This window comes from Ostrinia furnacalis, unplaced genomic scaffold (genome assembly GCF_004193835.3).
Source record: "Ostrinia furnacalis isolate ACB-3 unplaced genomic scaffold, ASM419383v2 OfSCF7528, whole genome shotgun sequence".
Lineage (NCBI taxonomy): Eukaryota > Metazoa > Arthropoda > Insecta > Lepidoptera > Crambidae > Ostrinia > Ostrinia furnacalis.
The window spans coordinates 40,131-59,613 of NW_021137767.1; the positions used below are offsets into that span (position 1 = coordinate 40,131).

General features: G+C 37.9%; 4 protein-coding genes across 11 annotated transcripts in view; 2 read left to right on the forward strand and 2 right to left on the reverse strand.

Annotated features, from left to right (window-relative positions):
* The first annotated feature begins 163 nt into the window (after positions 1-163).
* On the forward strand, positions 164-7,892 carry Gtsf1 (gametocyte-specific factor 1). The gene is made up of 4 exons (XM_028321396.1): positions 164-300; positions 1,913-2,087; positions 3,544-3,678; positions 5,056-7,892. Exons 2-4 carry the CDS (start codon positions 1,914-1,916, stop codon positions 5,194-5,196), a joined length of 450 nt encoding a protein of 149 aa, XP_028177197.1. The 5' UTR covers positions 164-300; position 1,913; the 3' UTR covers positions 5,197-7,892.
* Positions 7,893-8,130: 238 nt separating this feature from the next.
* On the reverse strand, positions 8,131-9,320 carry LOC114364997 (protein HGH1 homolog). Its single transcript, XM_028321395.1, has one exon. It carries the CDS (start codon positions 9,244-9,246, stop codon positions 8,164-8,166), a length of 1,083 nt encoding a protein of 360 aa, XP_028177196.1. The 5' UTR covers positions 9,247-9,320; the 3' UTR covers positions 8,131-8,163.
* Positions 9,321-9,791: 471 nt separating this feature from the next.
* The window catches only part of sosie (oogenesis-related protein sosie), a 35,090-nt gene continuing 25,398 nt past the window's right edge, over positions 9,792-19,483 (reverse strand). For 4 of the 8 annotated variants that reach the window (XM_028321405.1, XM_028321408.1, XM_028321404.1 and 1 more), the window contains exons 5-6: positions 11,535-11,750; positions 9,792-10,795 (exon numbers count right to left, since the gene is read on the reverse strand). In XM_028321405.1, coding sequence (XP_028177206.1) covers positions 10,722-10,795; positions 11,535-11,750 — 290 coding nt within the window. In that variant the 3' untranslated portion in view covers positions 9,792-10,721. The remainder of the gene's footprint in view (positions 10,796-11,534; positions 11,751-19,483) is intronic. The other 4 variants (XM_028321412.1, XM_028321411.1, XM_028321410.1 and 1 more) reach the window with 1 other exon arrangement.
* On the forward strand, positions 17,357-18,872 carry LOC114365002 (circumsporozoite protein-like). Its single transcript, XM_028321403.1, has 2 exons — positions 17,357-17,432; positions 18,025-18,872. The coding sequence occupies exons 1-2, from the start codon at positions 17,391-17,393 to the stop codon at positions 18,841-18,843; spliced, it is 861 nt and encodes a 286-aa protein (XP_028177204.1). The 5' UTR covers positions 17,357-17,390; the 3' UTR covers positions 18,844-18,872.

Here is a 19,483-nt window from a genome sequence, read left to right on the forward strand (position 1 = left end):
CGAAATCTTTCATTTTCTAAAGGGTATTTTTTAATTTGCTTGATTAAAATGAGTCTAATTAAGTGAAAACGTAAAACAACACCTTCATTCGCAGAAATTTTGAAATAAAATGCTGTATATTTTTGTATTCCTTTGATAAATTCGTATAAAAAAAGTCGCAAATCGCAAATCACGTCAAAGTTTTTCATTCTTTCATTCCTCTCTTTTTGACTTTGCAAACTTGAATTTTGCGTTTGCTGCACAGAATTATTGCCAATAAAATCAATCTACATCACCGGAGTTGAAACTAAAATATCTAATGTAAGTACCGTTTGAGTTTTTAACACTTCTTACACCGATTTCAGCTTCATCTCATCTTTTAAATTCCAGCAGTTCTATGAACACGTTTTGTAGATATTTCTGATTTTTCCACCAAGAAAATGCAGATTTTATGGATATACTGCGTTTCTTACTGCCATAATGTATCATTTTGGCAGAGTTACAACTTTGATTTTACCTTTTTTACTGCAAAATTTGTGTAACGAAAATGTACCCGCCAAGTCAGTTATTTGCCATAAGGCGGCTTTCTACTCGATAATCAACGCTAGTTTTTCCACATTTGTGTTTTCTTACAGTAACAAGTTTTAATTACTTGGATATTTGAATTGAACAAACATTAAAGGTTCTTTGAAAAAAAAAAACTATAGGGTGTTTTCAAATAAAATTTTAAGGTAGTCTATCAATTCAAATAAATTGTTTTAATAGTGTTTAAAACCTACATGTTTTTAAAATCTACATGTGTACATATAGTAATATTATTTATAGCTTTTTATTCCTGTCTCGTATGATATATCGTAGCCAACGCCCGTTTTTATAAATTTTGATTTTTGCTATGTTTGCCCAATAATTCTTTGAAATAGTTTCATTTTACCTTGAAATCTACCTTAGTTTTACATTTCTTGAAAACTAGCTGAGCCTGTAACTTCAAACATAAAAAAATAGTTTAAATATTGCCGTTTTTGTATCATTTTTCTTTACTGCCCCGCCCCTATTGGCTGTAGGGTGTTGTTTATAGCCTAAAGCCTTCCTTGATAAATGGGGTATCCAACACAAAGCATTTTCCAAATCGGACCAGTAATTCCTGAGATTAGCGTATTCAAACAAACTCTTCAGCTTTATAATATTAGTTTTGATAGGTAGACTTTAAGTAGGTAGTCTATATTATTGACTAGTCTATATTATAGACTAAGAGTAGGCGCACACCGTTGATTTTTCGTCGGTCGATAGTTGGGCCCGATTTTAATTTGTATGAAGAATCGGCCAAATCGAATCGGCGTAGTGTGGGCACTCCCATACTGATCAACTGCCCGACTAAACTATCGTCTGACGAAAAATCAACGGTGTGCGCCTACTCTAAAGGTGTGTCTATTGATTAGTTGTGTCAACTACCCACCTTTTGTGAATTGTGTTAATAATTAGTTTGAGTTTCTTCTACCACTTCTTCTTAGCACCAGCAATCTTGTCCCAAAGTGGTGGTAGACAAGCTATATTTGAGACGTGGTCAAGTATCCTGGAAATAGGGTTACCCTGGATGAAAAATACAAAACCCTGAGATTTTGTTGCAGTTTGAGAATTTTCTCTAAAACGTACTGAGCAATTTCAAAAAGTCGCATTTTTATTGTTTTTTTTTATACACTGCTTAAAATCCTAATGGGAATAAATAAGTGTTGATTTTAATTATTGTAAAAAAATACCTCAATTAGGGAGAAAGTTAAACCTATTTCATTACAAATTCCAAATATCCTGAGATTTTCGGCCGCAATCCTTAGAAGAGTCTAAAATTCCTGAAATCTCAGGATTTCTCCTAATATAAATTGAGATATAGAGCTTAAGTAATTAATAAAAGATTTAATTTGAATTATTTTCCCAACAGCATGGCGGCCCCGTCCCCCAACCAGATGATCACCTGTCCATACAACAAGGCTCACCAGGTCGAGCACTATCGGATGCACATCCACCTCCAGAAGTGTAGGAAGCAGCACCCCAACTGCAATAAGGTCATCTGCCCGTTCGATTCCACGCACGTGGTCAACGACGTGGAGTTGGATGTACGTATCAATGTTCTACTTATATTATAACTAGCGGCCGCCCGCAACTTCGTACGCGTGGATCCCGTTTTACCCCCTTCATCTATCTTACGCGGTTTAGATTTTTTCATACAAATGTTTTTTCCCGCTAACTCTCGTTCCCGTGGGAATTTTTCAATATCCTGTTGTAACTAAGCTTTAAGTTTACTAAGGTATGCCAAATTTTAAGCGTCTAAGTTAAGCGGTTTAGATTTTTCATACAAAAGGATTTTCCCGCTATTTCCCGTTCCCGTAAGAATTTCGGAAATTCCTTGACCCCCTCCCCCCCCTAAAAGCCTCACGTAATTTATGGACGCCCCCTAAGTCATAGAGATGATGGCCGTTGGAGTAGAAAAGTTCTCGAGTGGCTACCACGGGCCGAAAGACGTAGGGCAGGCCTCCTACTAGGTGGACCGACGATCTGGTGAAGATCGCGGGAAGAACCTGGATGCTGGCAGCGCAGGACCGGTCGTTATGAAAAGCCTTGGGATGAGACCTATGTCCAGCAGTAGATGTCATTTAGCTGAACTTCGTTTCTAAGCATTTCTTCATCAGCCTTATTAAGGACAACCCTTAGGTTGTTAGGTTGGTATGCACACTTCATTATCGTCATCATTTCAGCCACAGGACGTCCACTGCTGAACATAGGCCTCCCCCAATGATTTCCACATCGCCCGGTTGGTAGCGGCCTGCATTCAGCGCCTTCCTGCTACCTTTATCAACATTGAGCTTATTTAAATTCAAATTAAAAGCAAGCACGCTTGTTCTTCATCTTCATTTCAGCTACATGTCGACCACTGGCTCCTTTATGAGGTCAGCTTTCCAACTTGTGACGCTACCTTTTTCAAGCAGGCTTATAATAGTTACGAAATGTTTGATCAGTATTTCTTGTAGCATTGACATTAATTTGTATTTATTATTAAGTATTACTCAATTTATACAATAACATTAGTTGGATGCCATGCGAATGTTAAATAAATGCGAATTTAACTAATATAAAGCTGGAAATTAGGTTCTTAGATGGGAATTGAACCCACATCCTTTTGCTTGCCAGGCGACTGCTCTGAATTTTATATTAGTATGAAAATGGGTACAGAAATAAAGAATTATAATATACTAGCTGTGCCTGCGGCTATGTCCGCGTGAACTTCGTTCTATGGCCCATAATAACCAATTGGTTCAATCATTTTCGAGTTTACACGTGAATTTGGGAAATAATTATTTTTACGAATTTATTTGTCGGCCATTTATCGTAAAACGGCCTACTATGCCGAGAGGTCCCGGGTTTGATTCCCGGCCGGCTATCAAACTAATAGCTGATGGCCGCTGGGACAGGAAAGTTCTTGAATGGCGACCACGAGCCGAAAGACGCACCCTGGGCAGGCCTCCCACTAGGTGGACCGATGATCTAATATTTATTTATTATCATTATCTTCAGTTCCACATATCCTCGTGCCCGAAGCGCATCCTGCTGGACGCACAGCTATATGTGACCGATGACGACGCCAAGCCGGCCGTGGAGGTCCAGACTTCGCTGCCGTCCACTTCCGCTGAAGAAGAGAACTGGGACGATGTGAGTATTGTCTGTATTACCAGGCCTGTTCATCTCCGCGAGTTTACATCGAAAACAAAACACGCACGATGGCCCACCTACAGGATACTATTCGACAAGGCCTCACATACGAGCGAACATTGACTCACGCACGCGTATTCTTGTATATGATGGAAGAAAATAAAGAAAATGGTGTACTAAATACTGTGCAGTATTTAACTGCCTAAATAATAATAAAAACACAGAATGTACTTTTTTAAGTTGCCTCAAGACACTGAGAGGTAAATAAGTAGTTAATATTATTCATGATAATTCATGCTAAATCATGTATTTCCTCCGCCATTTTCCGCAGTTTGGCACCTCACGTCACATCATATTACCGAAGTCAGCCCTATAGCTTCGGCGCAGTGCCGATCACTGACGTTTGTCAACAAAATGGTGCTTGACTCTTGAGGCAGGCTAAATTACACCATATTGTTAATGACATTGAGCATACATTTTTTTAAATACCTTCGCGAAGTAAAACTTCTGTACTTATTATTATTCTGTGGTTCATCGTTCGTTTCAGCCAAATGACGTCCACTGCTGGACAAAGACCTCCCCCAAGGCTTTCCATAATGAACGGCCCTGTCCGCATCCAAGTTCTTCCCGCTGCTAAAATCGAGCAGCAGCGGACGGGGCACATACCTCATGCGATGACCGTTGGGGCAGGAAAATTCTTGAGTGGCGACCATAAAGTGGTTATGTGGGTCGCGCAACCTTGCTATTTGAATTTTACCCTTTTAAATTCTAATATCCGTTACCGAAATTATCCGAAACTTTCGGATAGTCCGAAATGATTTACTATCCGTAACCGTAAACAGGTATAATATTATGCTAATATCCGTAACCGTATCCATTACCGAAACTTCATATCCATAACATCCTTGCTTTCCATAATGAACGATCCTGCGCTGCCCGCATCCTGGTTCTTCCTCCTGCTAAAATCGTGACCACCCCATAATGGTCAGAGCCAAGCCCCTTCTAAAAAAGTTAATGCAGTAGTAAGCCTCCTTGTTACTCGAGGCGCCTACGTAAGACCAATGCTGAGTATGTGGCTTTTCAGTGACAATTTTCATCATCATCATCATTTCAGCCACTGGACGTCCACTGCTGAACATAGGCCTCCCCCAATGATTTCCACAATGGCCGGTTGGTGGCGGCCTGCATCCAGCGCCTTCCCGCTACCTTTATGAGGTCGTCGGTCCACCTTGTGGGTGGACGTCCCACGCTGCGTTTTCCGGTACGTGGCCTCCACTCCAGAACCTTGCTGCCCCATCGGCCGTCAGTTCTGCGTACGTAATGCCAGTGACAATTTTGCTCCAATATTAATCCAACCCTTTAAAATTATTTCTCCAGGAGGTCACAACCGGCTACAAGCCCGATCCGTCCAAGAAGGGTGCTCACATCATCACTAAGATCAAAGGCGCTACGCCCTCCGAACGCAGGAAAGCCCGTATGGAAGGAGTTAAGAACTACAAGCCTCCGGAAGATCAGTAAATGTAACGGTTAGGTTACAAATCGACGGCTAAAAGTGAAACAAGCTACGTTTGGTCAATGCAACATATTTATTACAGGTGTAGTACATAATTGAGTTACGGGAATTAACGGACGTTACGGGTATGGGAGCGGAGGGGTGATAGCAGAGTAAATACAAATGAGTAGGTCATCTTCATAGAAACGCCCGAGCGCGGTTTGTATGTGAGCGCGCCAATAGGTATGCGGCGCGCACGCACACACTGACAAAATTTAGCGTGGATTAGCGGTGAGGTGCGTTCTGAAGTCTCGCTGACGATTGACGTCACAAAAACCCTCCCTATCCCATACCTGAGGCACTTACTTATGTATGCGCTACATCTGTACATATTTCTGTCATCTTAATGTTTAGATTCAATTCAAAATATTGGTGTGTAGGCCATTTTAGGGCATGGTGTTAATGTTTAATTACAATAATATTGATGTTCTATTGGGTGTCTATCCTACCATAATTTCGGGACTATAGTCGCCGAGCACGTAGAATCTCGTCCAATGACCCCAAGCTACCCATCCTTATCGCTCACGCGTAATTATATTGCTGTCGCGACTGTGCGATGGACGGCCGCGTGAGTGTGCGAGAGGGTAGCTTGGGGTCATTGGACGAAATTCTACGTGCTTGGTAATCGGGCTTTACTACAGTGATGTTTAGATTCAATTCAAATTATTGGTGTGTAGGTGTTAAAATATTGATGTTCTATTATGTGTAATAAGTATTCCAATCTCTGGTAGTCTTATAATATTCGCAAATCAGAAAAATAGTCAAGCCGAAGGATTCCCCGAGTTGAATTTGAACTTATATTTTGTTTCTTCTGTTAAATTTTCTTCCATTCACATTTTTACTCAGTATACTGTTCTTTATGTGTTTGATTGTATGTTTGTTTCACTTTTAGCCGTTTTTAGGTTGTTGTACTAAATGAACAATGTTGTGATAATATAATTTAATATTACATAAGAAGCTCGACTGTTCTTTAGTTACCACTAAGTTTTGTTACATTATAATTTTTACAATAATTATTGGAAGAATTTCCCATGTATTTTTAATTAATTGAATTACAGTAGATATTATAAAATATCATTCAATTTTGACGTACTTAATGCTCTGCTGACTTGGCTATCCGGTGAAAAATGTCGCAGCGGGTTCAATCAGTCGATAAAATCCAGTTGGCGCCACTATCGAGTTTTTCGTTGAAGGCGCCAACTCGCGAGCAATAATTATGTAAGAAACCTAACATTTTCGCACTTGTTTGGCCACTTGCGAATGCTTGGCGCCACTATCGAGGCGCTATCTCGTGAGGGCTTATTATGTAAGAGAGCTGACATCTTCGCATCTCTTTTGCCAGTTGACGCCACTGTTCCATTTCTCATATTGGCGCCAGTTAGCAGTCCTGGCCTATTGCTCATTTGCCAATTGGCGCCAGTGTTAAAGGCGCCAACTCGTAAGCACTAATGACTTGATTATTCAACTGGCTGATTGAACTTAGCTGCGACGTATTTTTTTTGTTTTGAATTGTTTGGGAAATTCTTTCAAAATAAAATGGTTCTATGGTGCTATCCTAGGTACTATTTTAGCACCATTTCTCTTCCTTATAGTGTACAGTCAACATTACTTTTAAGTTGCAAAAGACAACCTATTTCAACGATGTAAGATGCATTTCGTTTGGCTTGGTGTGCAGCAGGATATGACTTATATTCTCAATAGATTTATTTCATTAGGTTATAAGTTAAAAATCGCTTCAGAAGATATAGCAACCTATCATAAAATGAACCTACTTTTTGTAAGTTTCAAAATTAATTTGACAGTTGTCAATTTGTTGCTAAAAGTATATCAAATTAAGGTTGATTTTTAACTAAAAAAAGATAGTAGTCATCCGAGGGAAATACAGGTTTTTGACATTATTATAGTTATAATGCTTTGTATGTTTGTGCAATGTAGGATTTCTGTGAAATTGTTAAGAATTTTTATAGATGTACCTATAGGGTCACCTTGTATGCTTTTAATTTTTAAAGCATTCATTTTCGTAAGTTTTGAGTAATTAATGCCCGTTTTTACCATCAATCCCTAATTTTTAAGTGATCCCTATGAAAACCAAATTCTTGTTATGGGTTACCATAGGGGTCACTTAAAATTAGGGATTGATGATGAAAACGGGCATGTCTACCAAAGTCCAACTATCTTTAAAATCCAAAATTATTTTACATAAGGTACTTACTAATTGTATTACATTATGTATATTACAAGTGCCATATCTCTAAAAAACACTATTTTTGGAACGTCCTGTATATTTCGTAAGCTCTAAAATTAGACTTGTGGGTACAATTTATATTCTTTATTATTGCTTATAAACTTACTAAATGATTGAAAAACTAAGAGCCATATAAAAAAGATAATGGAAAACAAGCTTCGCATTATTTTTGTATTTTTTTCAACGATGATAATTTTATTAGCATTTAATTTCGCATTTACAGGTAATGCATACTGATGTATTATTTATTAATAATCTCAAAGTCCGGTCGCCGAGCACGTAGAATTTCGTCCAATGACCCCAAGCTATACCAGCAATGTAACGCGCGAGCGATAAGGATGAGTAGCTTGGGGTCATTGGACGAAATTCTACGTGCTCGGCGACCGGACTATAGATGTCTTAGAATATTTGCAATGTTGTAAACTATAAAATATTCGTACTATTATGGCAACATAATAATACTTGTCGATAAAATTATATTACATTTAAATTAAGTTAAGCATAAGCTTAAGTGTTTTGACTAAGGAATATTATTCTGAAATAAATGTGAATATAATAACATTAACCTTTTACTTTTAATCCTTTGATTTGATTTGATTTATCTCAGTCACTAGACATCTCTTGAATCAAAAAGTAAAGAATAAATACAAAAACGTAAGCTACAATAATATATTTGTAGTAAATAAATTTATACATTATTTATGTATTCTTTGTCCATTTTCTCAAACTTTTCTTTCATATCGTCCGGGACTTCTACTGCAGATAAATCGTCCGCGCCAACCTCGTCTTCCTTCTGAATTAATATATCGACAACATTTTCACACGCTAGCAACGCATGTGGGTCTTTTTCCCACTTATGATATTCCCTTAAAACGTAATATACACCGTTTTCTCTTAGCATTTCTCGGCCTGTTCTCTTAGTACATAACTTATTTAGAGTTTCTAACACCATCTTTCGTATATCCGGATCTCTTTCTCTGCGTTTCTCTTTGGGGAAATATTGCAGCGCTATCGGTAACTTGTCCATTTCGTGGTCGGGATAATCTTCGTTTCCCATCAACGGGTTTAAAAGGTACGTGAGCAGATCTAAATCCGAGTTTAAAAGAAAGTCGTGATGTTCTGTGTCGAATGAGAGGTTTCTTATCGTGCCAATAGCACCACCCCTACGGATGTTCGACAGCTCGTAATTGCAAAACGGTAGTAATTTGAGCAGTGGTATGTGTGGGTTTTCTTCGGTCAGCCATTTGCGTATTCTGTAACTGCAACTCAAATTGCTAAACATAGGAGCAAGGTAATGTAAGTTACATCCTTTTTTATTGTAATCAATATTTACGAAAGCGTTCATTATATCGTTCAAATGCGGTATAAATGAGTCTAGGCACACTTCTAACTCATCCTCCAGCCTGGTTATGTTGGATAAGATCATGCAAGCAGCGTCTGCGTCCTTCTTTTGAGGGTCTAAAACGTAGCTGACAAGTAGTTCGAGAATGTTTTTGTGGTTACTCGGCCTGTATTTTAACAGTTCTGTAGCGCCTGTGACGCTTGCAGACACGTTCACAAGCACGAGCAAAGCATTCTTGGATATTTCGTCCACTTTATCGCTGGTTAATTCAATGATACTGAGAATAACTTGCTCATTTTTTAACAACGTCGATACACCTTCTTCCGTCGCAGACAATCCGACTAAATGGTCAATAGAAATGTGTTTCAAGTCTATCCGAGAGTCTGGTTTGAGGAACTCCACTATTTCGCTGAGCGGATCTTTATCCATTATTTATGTTTTGGGAAAATATCTCAAAGAAAGTGCGAAAACATGTGCGGTGGAATGTGGTGCGTAAATTTTTTGACACTAATGACAGTTGTATGTAGTTGACGTTTCATCGTGTAATTGTGTTCCTGTGTTATCCTCAATTTGACATCCATTCGTTGGAAATTCGGAAAAAAGATCCCTTACACTAAACGATTAAAACCTCCTACACCTTTTTTTAATTAAACTACTCTAGTGGCGGTGGCTATTTCATGGTATAGAATTGGCGGTAGTAGGTTTTAATTTATGATCGTCAGGAAAATGCAAATATTGCATCCAGCCGTGGGGGCAGTTAGGTGGGTATGTTATGTGGGACTGCTACCAGAAGGGAAAACCCACCTACTAAAAACGTATTAACTTATTATAGTAGTAGTAGCTTATTCGTAAGTGTGTATTTGAAATTGACTCGGATGTTTGTGTAGGATTCACAATATTTACTGATTAGCAAGACAGTAAAACTAAAAAAAATTTTTAGTATTTATTTATTTGGAAAGGTGCTCTATTATTCAAAATATTTACATTTAATTACATTAGTGGACGAAATCTGTTACACATTGCAGGCACATAAATGGTGTTCGATTTTCTAAGGACGTAGTTCTAGCAACTTCTTAAGTATATTATTTACTTTTTATACCAAAATTGCGTGTCTACTACATACCTACACTATCAATAAAACACATTTTACGTACTTTTTAACAATTAATTCCTTAAAGTAGATTTCTATAATTTTGTTATCGTAAAAAACAATCGACAAGTTATTGAAAAGCCTATGACAACGCCATCTTTATTTTTTTGTCATTAAAATGATTAAAATCGTGCAAAATGCTATTTTATAGCGTGTTCGAAATGGTTCTAAACTATTTTTTATATTTAGTTTACTTATATTAAATTATTACATAGAAATATCTTATTGATTTAGTAGGTACTATATCTAATTTACATAAAATACGGAAATAGCATTTGAAAACCTTTTAATGTTTTAATTTTTGGTCTAATTAAAAAGATTACATAACAAAGCTTAAAATGTTTAAAGATGCATTATAATAAAAATGAAAAATATCATTTTAAAGCTTAATCACTCGCTCCAGTGTTTTAAATCTACTAAAAGCTATCACAATATGAATTGATTAGGAATGATTTTAAATTGTACTTGATCTTAATACACTAAAATGTAAGTAGGTACTACAACTTGCAAAAACTATGAAACACTAACAATTTATAAATTCTATGACAAATTGCTCAACTAGTTTTAAACTTTGTATCGATTTTAATGTTTGTTAATTAATAACAAGAACTAATTAATTAAATCTCTTTCAGAATCAAGCTTTTTTTTTACTAAATATCACACTGCTAAAATGCACAACAACCTAAGAAATTATAACTTTTTTTATTTCAATTGAAACTAAATATTTAATGATTTTGAGTAAAAATTACAAAACTTAGTAAACGAGGATTTTTCTTATGCAGGACACGATGATCACGGCGAAAACTGAAGTTTTCAGTATGTCAGCATCTGAAATAAAACAAAAAATAGATTAAAATCATTAAAATTACTTTGTATTCTTTAGCTCTTTTGTTCTTCAACGCCCTCTATTATTTACTTCCATAAAACTAACATACAGAGTGACAACGATGCTTTTAAATAGCGCCATCTGTTTTTCACTTTCATAAATAAAACAAACACAGAGTACTGATAAGATAGCGCCATCTGTTATTAACTTTCATAAAAAATTAACAAGAAAGAGTATTATGATTATGTTAAAAGAGCGCCATCTATGACCTTTCTTTAGAAAGAATGTGAAAGTTTAGGTAATAATTTTATTCTATTTATTTATAGGTACAACACAGACAGAAATACAATTTCAAACATTTTTACAGGACATAACATTGGTTGTTCATCGGAAGCAAATATTTATTTTACCCATGAATACTATTTTTTGATCGTTAAGCAAGTGAGTATTTGTATTATTTTAGAATTTATGTAGTCGCTGGCACAACAAACTGCTACGGTATGTACTTTTTTTCTAGCGCGTCGCATTGGTACAGTAAGTGTTACCATGGACTCCGCATATTTTCCACATGTTAGACAGCGGAGTTCTGTTGTTAGGCCCATTTTGTGGAGCATGTGGTTCGTTGCATAATGCCTAATTAGCGCATCCGTAATTTCTAGGGCTGGCCTATTATTTCCACTGAATCTGAGTTTTCTTCATGACCCTGTATTTCCCTCTAGGAATGATTGGAGTGTCTCGTACCGTTTTTGCTTTCCCATTGCTTCTGCGTCTTGGATACGTATTGCCTCGTGGCCATGTGTACTATCGGTACTATCGAGTCAGGCCGAATAGGTGTCGCTTCTGACTCTTGTTTCGCTAGACTGTCGGCTCTCTCATCGCCTTCGACCGCTGTATGTTTTGGATCCATCAGGGTCGCCCTGTTATGTCTTCTGAGTTTATTCAGCTTTAAGATAGCATCTAAAACAGGTAAATAAAAAATAAATAAATATCCTTAGACATTTACACTGCACCTCTCTCTAGTCACAAACTAAGCAAAGTTTGTATATTAGAAAACGGATATAAACATACTTGTCTAAGGACCAAAGTAGTATGAATTCATGTGTAAAATAAATATTTTATCCGATGCGCAGTATTTATTATTCGCTCGCTGTGTCCTAAAGAAAAAAATGATAGAGTATACTACTGACGCTAAGCGTATTAAGACAAATTAATGTAAGAAGCTTTTCATTACAACTAGCGTCATCTCTTATCAAAATCACAGTACTAACCACTACAAGAATGGTCGCGCTCCCTGAATCCGGACTTTATTTAAAGAAAATAGAATATTGCTTATTTAATTACATATGAAGGGTACAGGGGCAAAACAAGGAATATCCCTAAAATTCAAAAGTATATTTTTGATGGCAATATTTTCGATTTCCCGCGTATTTTTATTTGAAACTAGCGGCCGCCCGCGACTTCGTACGCGTGGATCCCGTTTTACCCCCTTCATCTATTTTACGCGGTTTAGATTTTTTCATACAATTTTTTTCCCGCTAACTCCCGTTCCCGTGGGAATTTTGCAATATCCTGTTGTAACTAAGCTTTAAGTTTACTAAGGTACCTGCATGCCAAATTTCAGGGGTCTATATTACGTGGTTTAGATTTTTTCATACAAATGTTTTTTCCCGCTAACTCCCGTTCCCGTGGGAATTTTGCAATATCCTGTTGTAACTAAGCTTTTAGTTTACTAAGGTACCTGCATGCCAAATTTCAAGAGACTAACTTAAGCGGTTTAGATTTTTCATACAAAAGGATTTTCCCGCTAATTCCCGTTCCCGTGGGAATTCTTAAGTATCCTATAACCTGCCCAGGAGTATGAAGAATAATTGTACCAAGTTTCGTTAAAATCCGTCGAGTAGTTTTAGTTTCTATAAGGAACATACAGACAGACAGACAGACAGACAGACAGACAGACAGACAGACAGACAGACAGACAAAAATTTTACTGATTGCATTTTTGGCATCAGTATCGATCACTAATCACCCCCTGATANCCATCGCCATTGCCATCGCTGCACGCGTTGGTTTGTCCGAACCTTTAGCAATAATTAAACGTACCAAATAAAATTGTTTTAACGATTTTTTGTTTCAAACCTCTTCATTATGTTCCAATTATGAATCTACTTAGCCTAGACGCAGACCACCGACTTTTAGTTGGCCAATAATTGGACCCGAATGCCCGATTCTAAAGTATGAAGAATCGGCTGATACCAAATCGGTGTAATGTGCTTCATACATCTCCAAACTTCATATCATATCAACATAAATTTTTTAGAGTTGCGTCGTCATGACAAGTCGTCGCCTTATAGTTTCGTCATGTCGGTCTGTCTGTCTGTCCGTCCGAGGTTTTGCTTGGAAACTATTGGCACTAGAGAGCTGTAATTTTGTGGAATTATGTATGTACGATATAAATTGACCAAGTGTGTGTCGTGCACACACTTGGTGTGACGCGCAGTGTAGGGTTCCGTAGTTGTCCGTCGTTACAACAATATATTTCAGAAGCAAGCAATTACTTCATCTAAAGTCACTTTTCATATTTTCTTCTAAGGAATTTTTTTGGTTAAAAAATTTATAATACACTAGCTGACCCGGCGAACTTCGTACCGCCTTAGCGTAGAGATTTTCTTAATATTTTTTTCCGTAAGAACCATCCTTGGACTTCCACAAACATTTAAAAAAAAGAATTATCGAAATCGGTTCAGCCGTTCACACGTGATGCCGTGACAACGCGAAACGGGTTTCATTTTTATATATATAGATGAGTCAAATGACTATTACTCTTAAACTAAGTGGTCTATCTTAACCGTTATAGTTTTCCTTGAAAGTTCATGAAAAGCAGTATTATTACGAATTATTCCAGGTTTTTCAAGCCAACAGTTTAGTTTTTAGAGGAGAGGGGGGGGACGCCCTACTCGAACAAAAATTGGCACTTTAAACTTTAATAATTTGCAAACAGGTCCCTAAATCGAAAAATAGTCTTAGAAACCCTTAAACCATTTTAAAAGGCCTATCCAACGATACCCCACACGATGGGGTAGAAGATAAAAAAAATCATCCCCACTTACTTACGTACACCCTAAAAAAAGTTTTTTTTAAATTTTATTCTACCGTTTTGTGGGCGTGAATAATATACATACCTCTACAAAATTACAGCTCTCTAGTGCCAGTAGTTTCTAAGCAAAACCTCGGACAGACAGACAGCCAGACATATCTATATATATATAAAAGAAAGTCGTGTTAGTTACTCCACTTATAACTCAAGAACGGCTGAACCGATCTAGCTGAAAATTGTCAGGGAGGTAGTTTAGAGCCAGGAGAAGGACATAGGATACTTTTTATCCCGTTCGAAATTAAAAAAAAAGTCTGCTTATTTATTGCCATTAAGGCGGAACAAAGTTCGCCGGGTCAGCTAGTCGAAACTATAAGGGTTCCTTGTCAGGACTACGGAACCCTAAAAAGGTAATTTCATCTACCACGTTGTGTGTGACAATGATTTAAATGAGTAGTTTGCCCTTGGGGAAAAAAAGAGATCTTATCAATAATTTATGTATTTTTTATTCACATAATATTAATTTTAGGCTATAATATTAATTTTATGAAATCAAAATAAAGTTTTTTTCAACATTACAAACCTTCTCCAGTAGAGCAGTTTGTATGGGAAATATAACCAGTAGAACAGTTGCGCAGTTGAGCAGTGGGGAAAAAAGGAATTTTAATTACTACGGTGAATAAAAGGTACCAGGGTAACACCCTTATAGGAGCTATTATCAAATTCTTCTTGGTTGACCCGAGAAATTAATATGTATCACAAAATAGCTCCTTTATGGTTATGTTGCCTGGTACTTTACCTGATACTTATACCAAATAATATTATAAATGCGAAAGTAACTCTGTCTGTCTGTCTGTCTGTTACGCTTTCCCGCTTAAACCTCGCAACCGATTTTGATGAAATTTGGCATAGAGATAGTTTGAGTCCCGGGAAAGAACATAGGATAGTTTTTATCCCGGTTTTTGAAACAGGGACGCGCGCGATAAAGTTTTTCTGTGACAGACAAAATTCCACGCGGGCGAAGCCGCGGGCGGAAAGCTAGTTATTCAATAAACGAGTATGTAGGTATTCAAAATTCAAAATCAAATATTTATTTGCACAATTTTGGGTAAACATAATGAATTGTATGAATTGTTATGTACTTTATTTTTATTTTTAACGATATAAATTTTATTACATGTTCAATGAAATCAATTTAGAGTTCATAGAGGTATTCCACAACACTGTGCACTAGCCGTGAGCACTGTGCGTCCCCTCCAAGCACGCCGCGCGCCCGCGCCGGTCCTTGTTTGTCAACTTTACTCCCAGGGGTGTCGTGGGTCTGAAGTGTAGTTCTTTAACGAGACCCACGATACCACCAGGGGTATCGTGGGTCTGCAGTGAAAATAATATGCTTGTATCATGAGCTCACACCACAATAGTCGAGCCGGCGGGGACCAAACCCGCGTTCCCCGGATCACGAGTCGGCCAGTCCGAGCCCTTCACCGTTCGGTTATCGTAGCTTCTTTAATTAAAACAATAACAATATTTAAAAAAAATGATAAGTACATCTCTGTTCTTAGAGTACATTCTGCAGCACAGCAGTTAATCCGCTCAACAGACCAGTTGGTATGGCTGTTCCTCCGGCGGGACTGGCAGGAGTCCCGGGTATCCCGGGTGTCCCGGGACTGCCCCCGGGACTACCGCCGGGACAGCTGCCGGGGCAGCCGCTGGGACTGCCACCGGGGCAGCCGGGATCAGGCGATGCCAGGCAGGAGCTTATCTGTGAAAAAAATAATCACAATCCGGATAATGCGTTTAGTCCGAAATAAACCTTTCTAATACTATTTCTAAAGAATTAAGTAGGTAGGCCTACTTACCAAACCGACAACGAATAAAATTATTATTGTATTATTTTTCATTTTGTTTTTTTTTTTTTCAATAAAACTAGTTTTAAATATGAGGGAAGGAAGCTAATTGATTGATATTCAAACTTTGTTCCTTTAAATACTAGTAATAAGTCTTTGATATTTTATTAATTAAATAAATAATAAAAATAATAAGCGGCCACTTGTACAATCTGGTTTTTAAAGAAGCACAATATGTTTCTTTGTTTACAAATATTGTGTTTTGCTTTATAGCCGATTTAGTTACATTGTTCGCATTTACGTCAAAGTTAGCTATACAATTGGATATTCATAGACAATGATTGGTAAATCACATCGACCCTGCAAAGAAATTCTTGGTGTGAAAGCCCTTTTGTGTAGTGAAAAAATGTAAACAGATATTTTATAAAGCGCCATCTAGTCCCAAACTAAGCAACAATAGGTACTTTTGGCTGTCCTGACCTATGGCACAGCCTATGGGTCATATGACCTATATTTCTTTACGGTGCTAAGACGTGGACTCTGAGAGAAAGTGAGAAAAAGAAGAGACGTTCTAGAGATGTGGTGCTGAAGAAGAATGCTTGGCATAACCCGGACACAGTTCCGAACCAATGTCTCGAGACTCGATCATCCAAGAACTTGATGCTAACAGCGTCTTTTTTCATCGTCCAAAGTCGTATTCTCACTTTCTTTGGCCATATTATACCTACATGGAGACGTCGCTTCTGATGAACGACTTGTCGTGCAGTGGAAGGTTGAGGGCACAAGAGCGCGCGGCAGGTCGCCCGTGCGCTGGACTGACCAAGAAAGGCTGCAGTGCGGGAGGAATGGCGACGGATTGTGAGGCTTGCCACCGAACCGGGTGTGACGACACGACGATGGCAAGAGTGTAGCGACTAGCGACGAAGAAGAAGAAGACCTATGGGTACAAGACGACAGATCTACAGGTACAAATGGGCCACAGTTCCAGCTACCCATTTCCGTTTTCTGTCGCTCTCATAATTAAATTCATCATTGATTGATGACCATTTCAAGTTACCATTTTTCAATGTATCTTTTCGTCCAAAATACCTCAGTGCCTGAAGACGAAAGTCTACCTACAACCAATGTGTGTTGCCAGTGATTATTATACAGAAGCTCAAAGTTGCACAGCGTGCTACGGAAAGGGCTATGCTCGGCGTTTCTTTACGAGATCGAATCAGAAATGAGGAGATCCTAAACGAACTAAAGTCGCTGACATAGCCAGACAAATTAGCAAGAAGAAGATGGACCGCAAGACTCCTCTAAAATAAAGTGTTTTATAAGTAAGTTTACACATGCTTTATTTTCGTAGAGTTAAGTGTTAATTTCATATTGCTAATCTTATTTTTATGACTAAAGAAAGAATCAACACTTGTTGGTAGATCTTTGTCAAGTCAATAAATAAGTAAATAAACACTGTCTTGTTTTATGTAAAACATAAAAGTATGATCATTTGAGTAAATAGGTAATCTGAAAAATTGTATAGCTATTGTTTTAATGAATAATAACTGCACTATGTCATAGACCTAGCTCGCGTATATAAATGGATATAAATAACGGATATTCATTCAGTTTTATTACTTTTATCAACTGGTACTACTTTTCTTGAGACAAGAAAAAATGGCCAGAAATAAATTGCTAATACTTTTACTGCTCTGTTTGGTAAGTATTTATTTGTATTGTTTTTTTGTAATTTACTCTTCGCGTTAAATATTTAAGAGAGCGTTAAGTTTTAACAGCTGATAAAAACTTTAATCAGTTTTTCATGATTTTTTTTTGTTTTTAAGCTAGTTTTGCATAAATTATAAAAAAATTAATATTTAGTTACATTTATATTGGTAAACTAGCGGCCGCCCGCGACATCGTACGCGTGGATCCCGTTTTACCCCATTTTCCCGAATTTTCTTTGCTATAAACCTCACGGAGCCCGAGACCTTTCCAACGAATGCAAAACCGTGGAAATCGGTTCGTGCGTTCTGGAGTTATAGCGTCAGGGAGGAAAACCGGACTTATTTTTATATAGTAGATAGACAGTCAATTGACTCGAAAAAAACTGACGTCATCGGCTTTTCTCCAAAAAAGTATGACAATTGACCATTGTAATTTGGGGCGTGTGCTTTTTAACTTTTTATAGTCTCAAAAGGGCTTTTTACGGTAAAAGGCCTATTTACTTTTACCTACTTCTAACATTTAATAAAGAATAAGAAATTAAACAATATTTCAACCACAGCTAAGTCCTTTTCTCTCGTTGTAGATAAGCACCAGCTTCTCGAAGCCAACATGTGACGATGACGACGATGACTGCAATGACTGCAACAACGGAGGGGGGAATAACGGAGGTGGGGACAACGGAGGCGATAATGGAGGCGGAAACAACGGTGGCAATAACGGAGGCGGTAACAACGGTGGCAATAACGGAGGAGGGAATAATGGAGGTGGAAACAATGGAGGAGGGAATAATGGAGGTGGAAACAACGGAGGAGGGAATAACGGAGGAAACAATGGGGGTAATAACGGAGGAAACAACGGTGGTGGGAATAACGGAGGCGGAAACAACGGAGGTAATAATGGAGGTGGGAATAACGGCGGTGGGAACAATGGTGGCGATAATGGTGGTAACTGTGGCAATAATGGCGGTAACAACGGAGGCAATAATGGAAATAATGGAGGTAACAATGGAGGAAATAACGGAGGTAACAACGGGGGCAACAATGGAGGCAATAATGGTGGGAACAACGGAAATAACGGGGGAAATAATGGCGGAAACAACGGAGGGAACAATGGCGGAAATAACGGAGGTAATAATGGAGGAAACAACGGAAACAACGGGGGAAATAACGGCGGAAACAACGGTAACAACGGTGGTAACTGCAATAACGGCGGCAATAATGGCAACAACGGTGGCAAATGCGACAAGAAGGGCAAATGCAATGGAAGCGGCGGAGGCGGCGGGGGTGGTGGAGGGAACGGGGGCAGCGGGGGCACCGGAGGGGGCGGTGGTGGCGCGCCCGGGGCGATACCCTCTGGCCTTCTGTCGGGGTTGGGGGTTGTACTTAAGAATGCTCTCGGCTAAACAGCTGAGTGCTTTGTTACGAGAAAGCTGAAAAAATGTAATAAAAATATAACACAAACATTAATTAGGTATTAGTTTTATTTTATTAATATTTTTAATGCATCATACTATTAAACTATTATCTGTGCTATTACCTACATTCATAATGTAACGTAAAGTAACTTGGAATTATAAAAGTGTGTTATTCGTTACCTTTTTCTCGTTTTAAAACTCGTTTTCGCCACATTTTTCATTTTTTCTCTGCATCTATTGTAGCGTGATGGTATATAGCCTATAGCCTTCCTCAATAAATGGGCTATCTAACACTGAAAGAATTTTTCAAATCGGACTGGTAGTTCCTGAGATTAGTGCGTTCAAGTAAACAAACAAACAAACAAACAAACTCTTCAGCTTCATAATGAGTATTTCTCAAAANTTATAAGTATAGATTATACAAAAAGCGTAAAAACAAGTAGTCATAATAATATGTATTCCTTCCTATTACTAGTTTATAATTTTAAGTGTCACATAAGAATGGTTTAAACTTTAAAAAATTTAAATGTTCAATACATATTTTTTTGTTTTTGTGACATTTCTTGTTTTGCCCCTGTACCCTTCATATTCACTAGCGCCATCTATTATCAAAATCCCCGCACGAGCC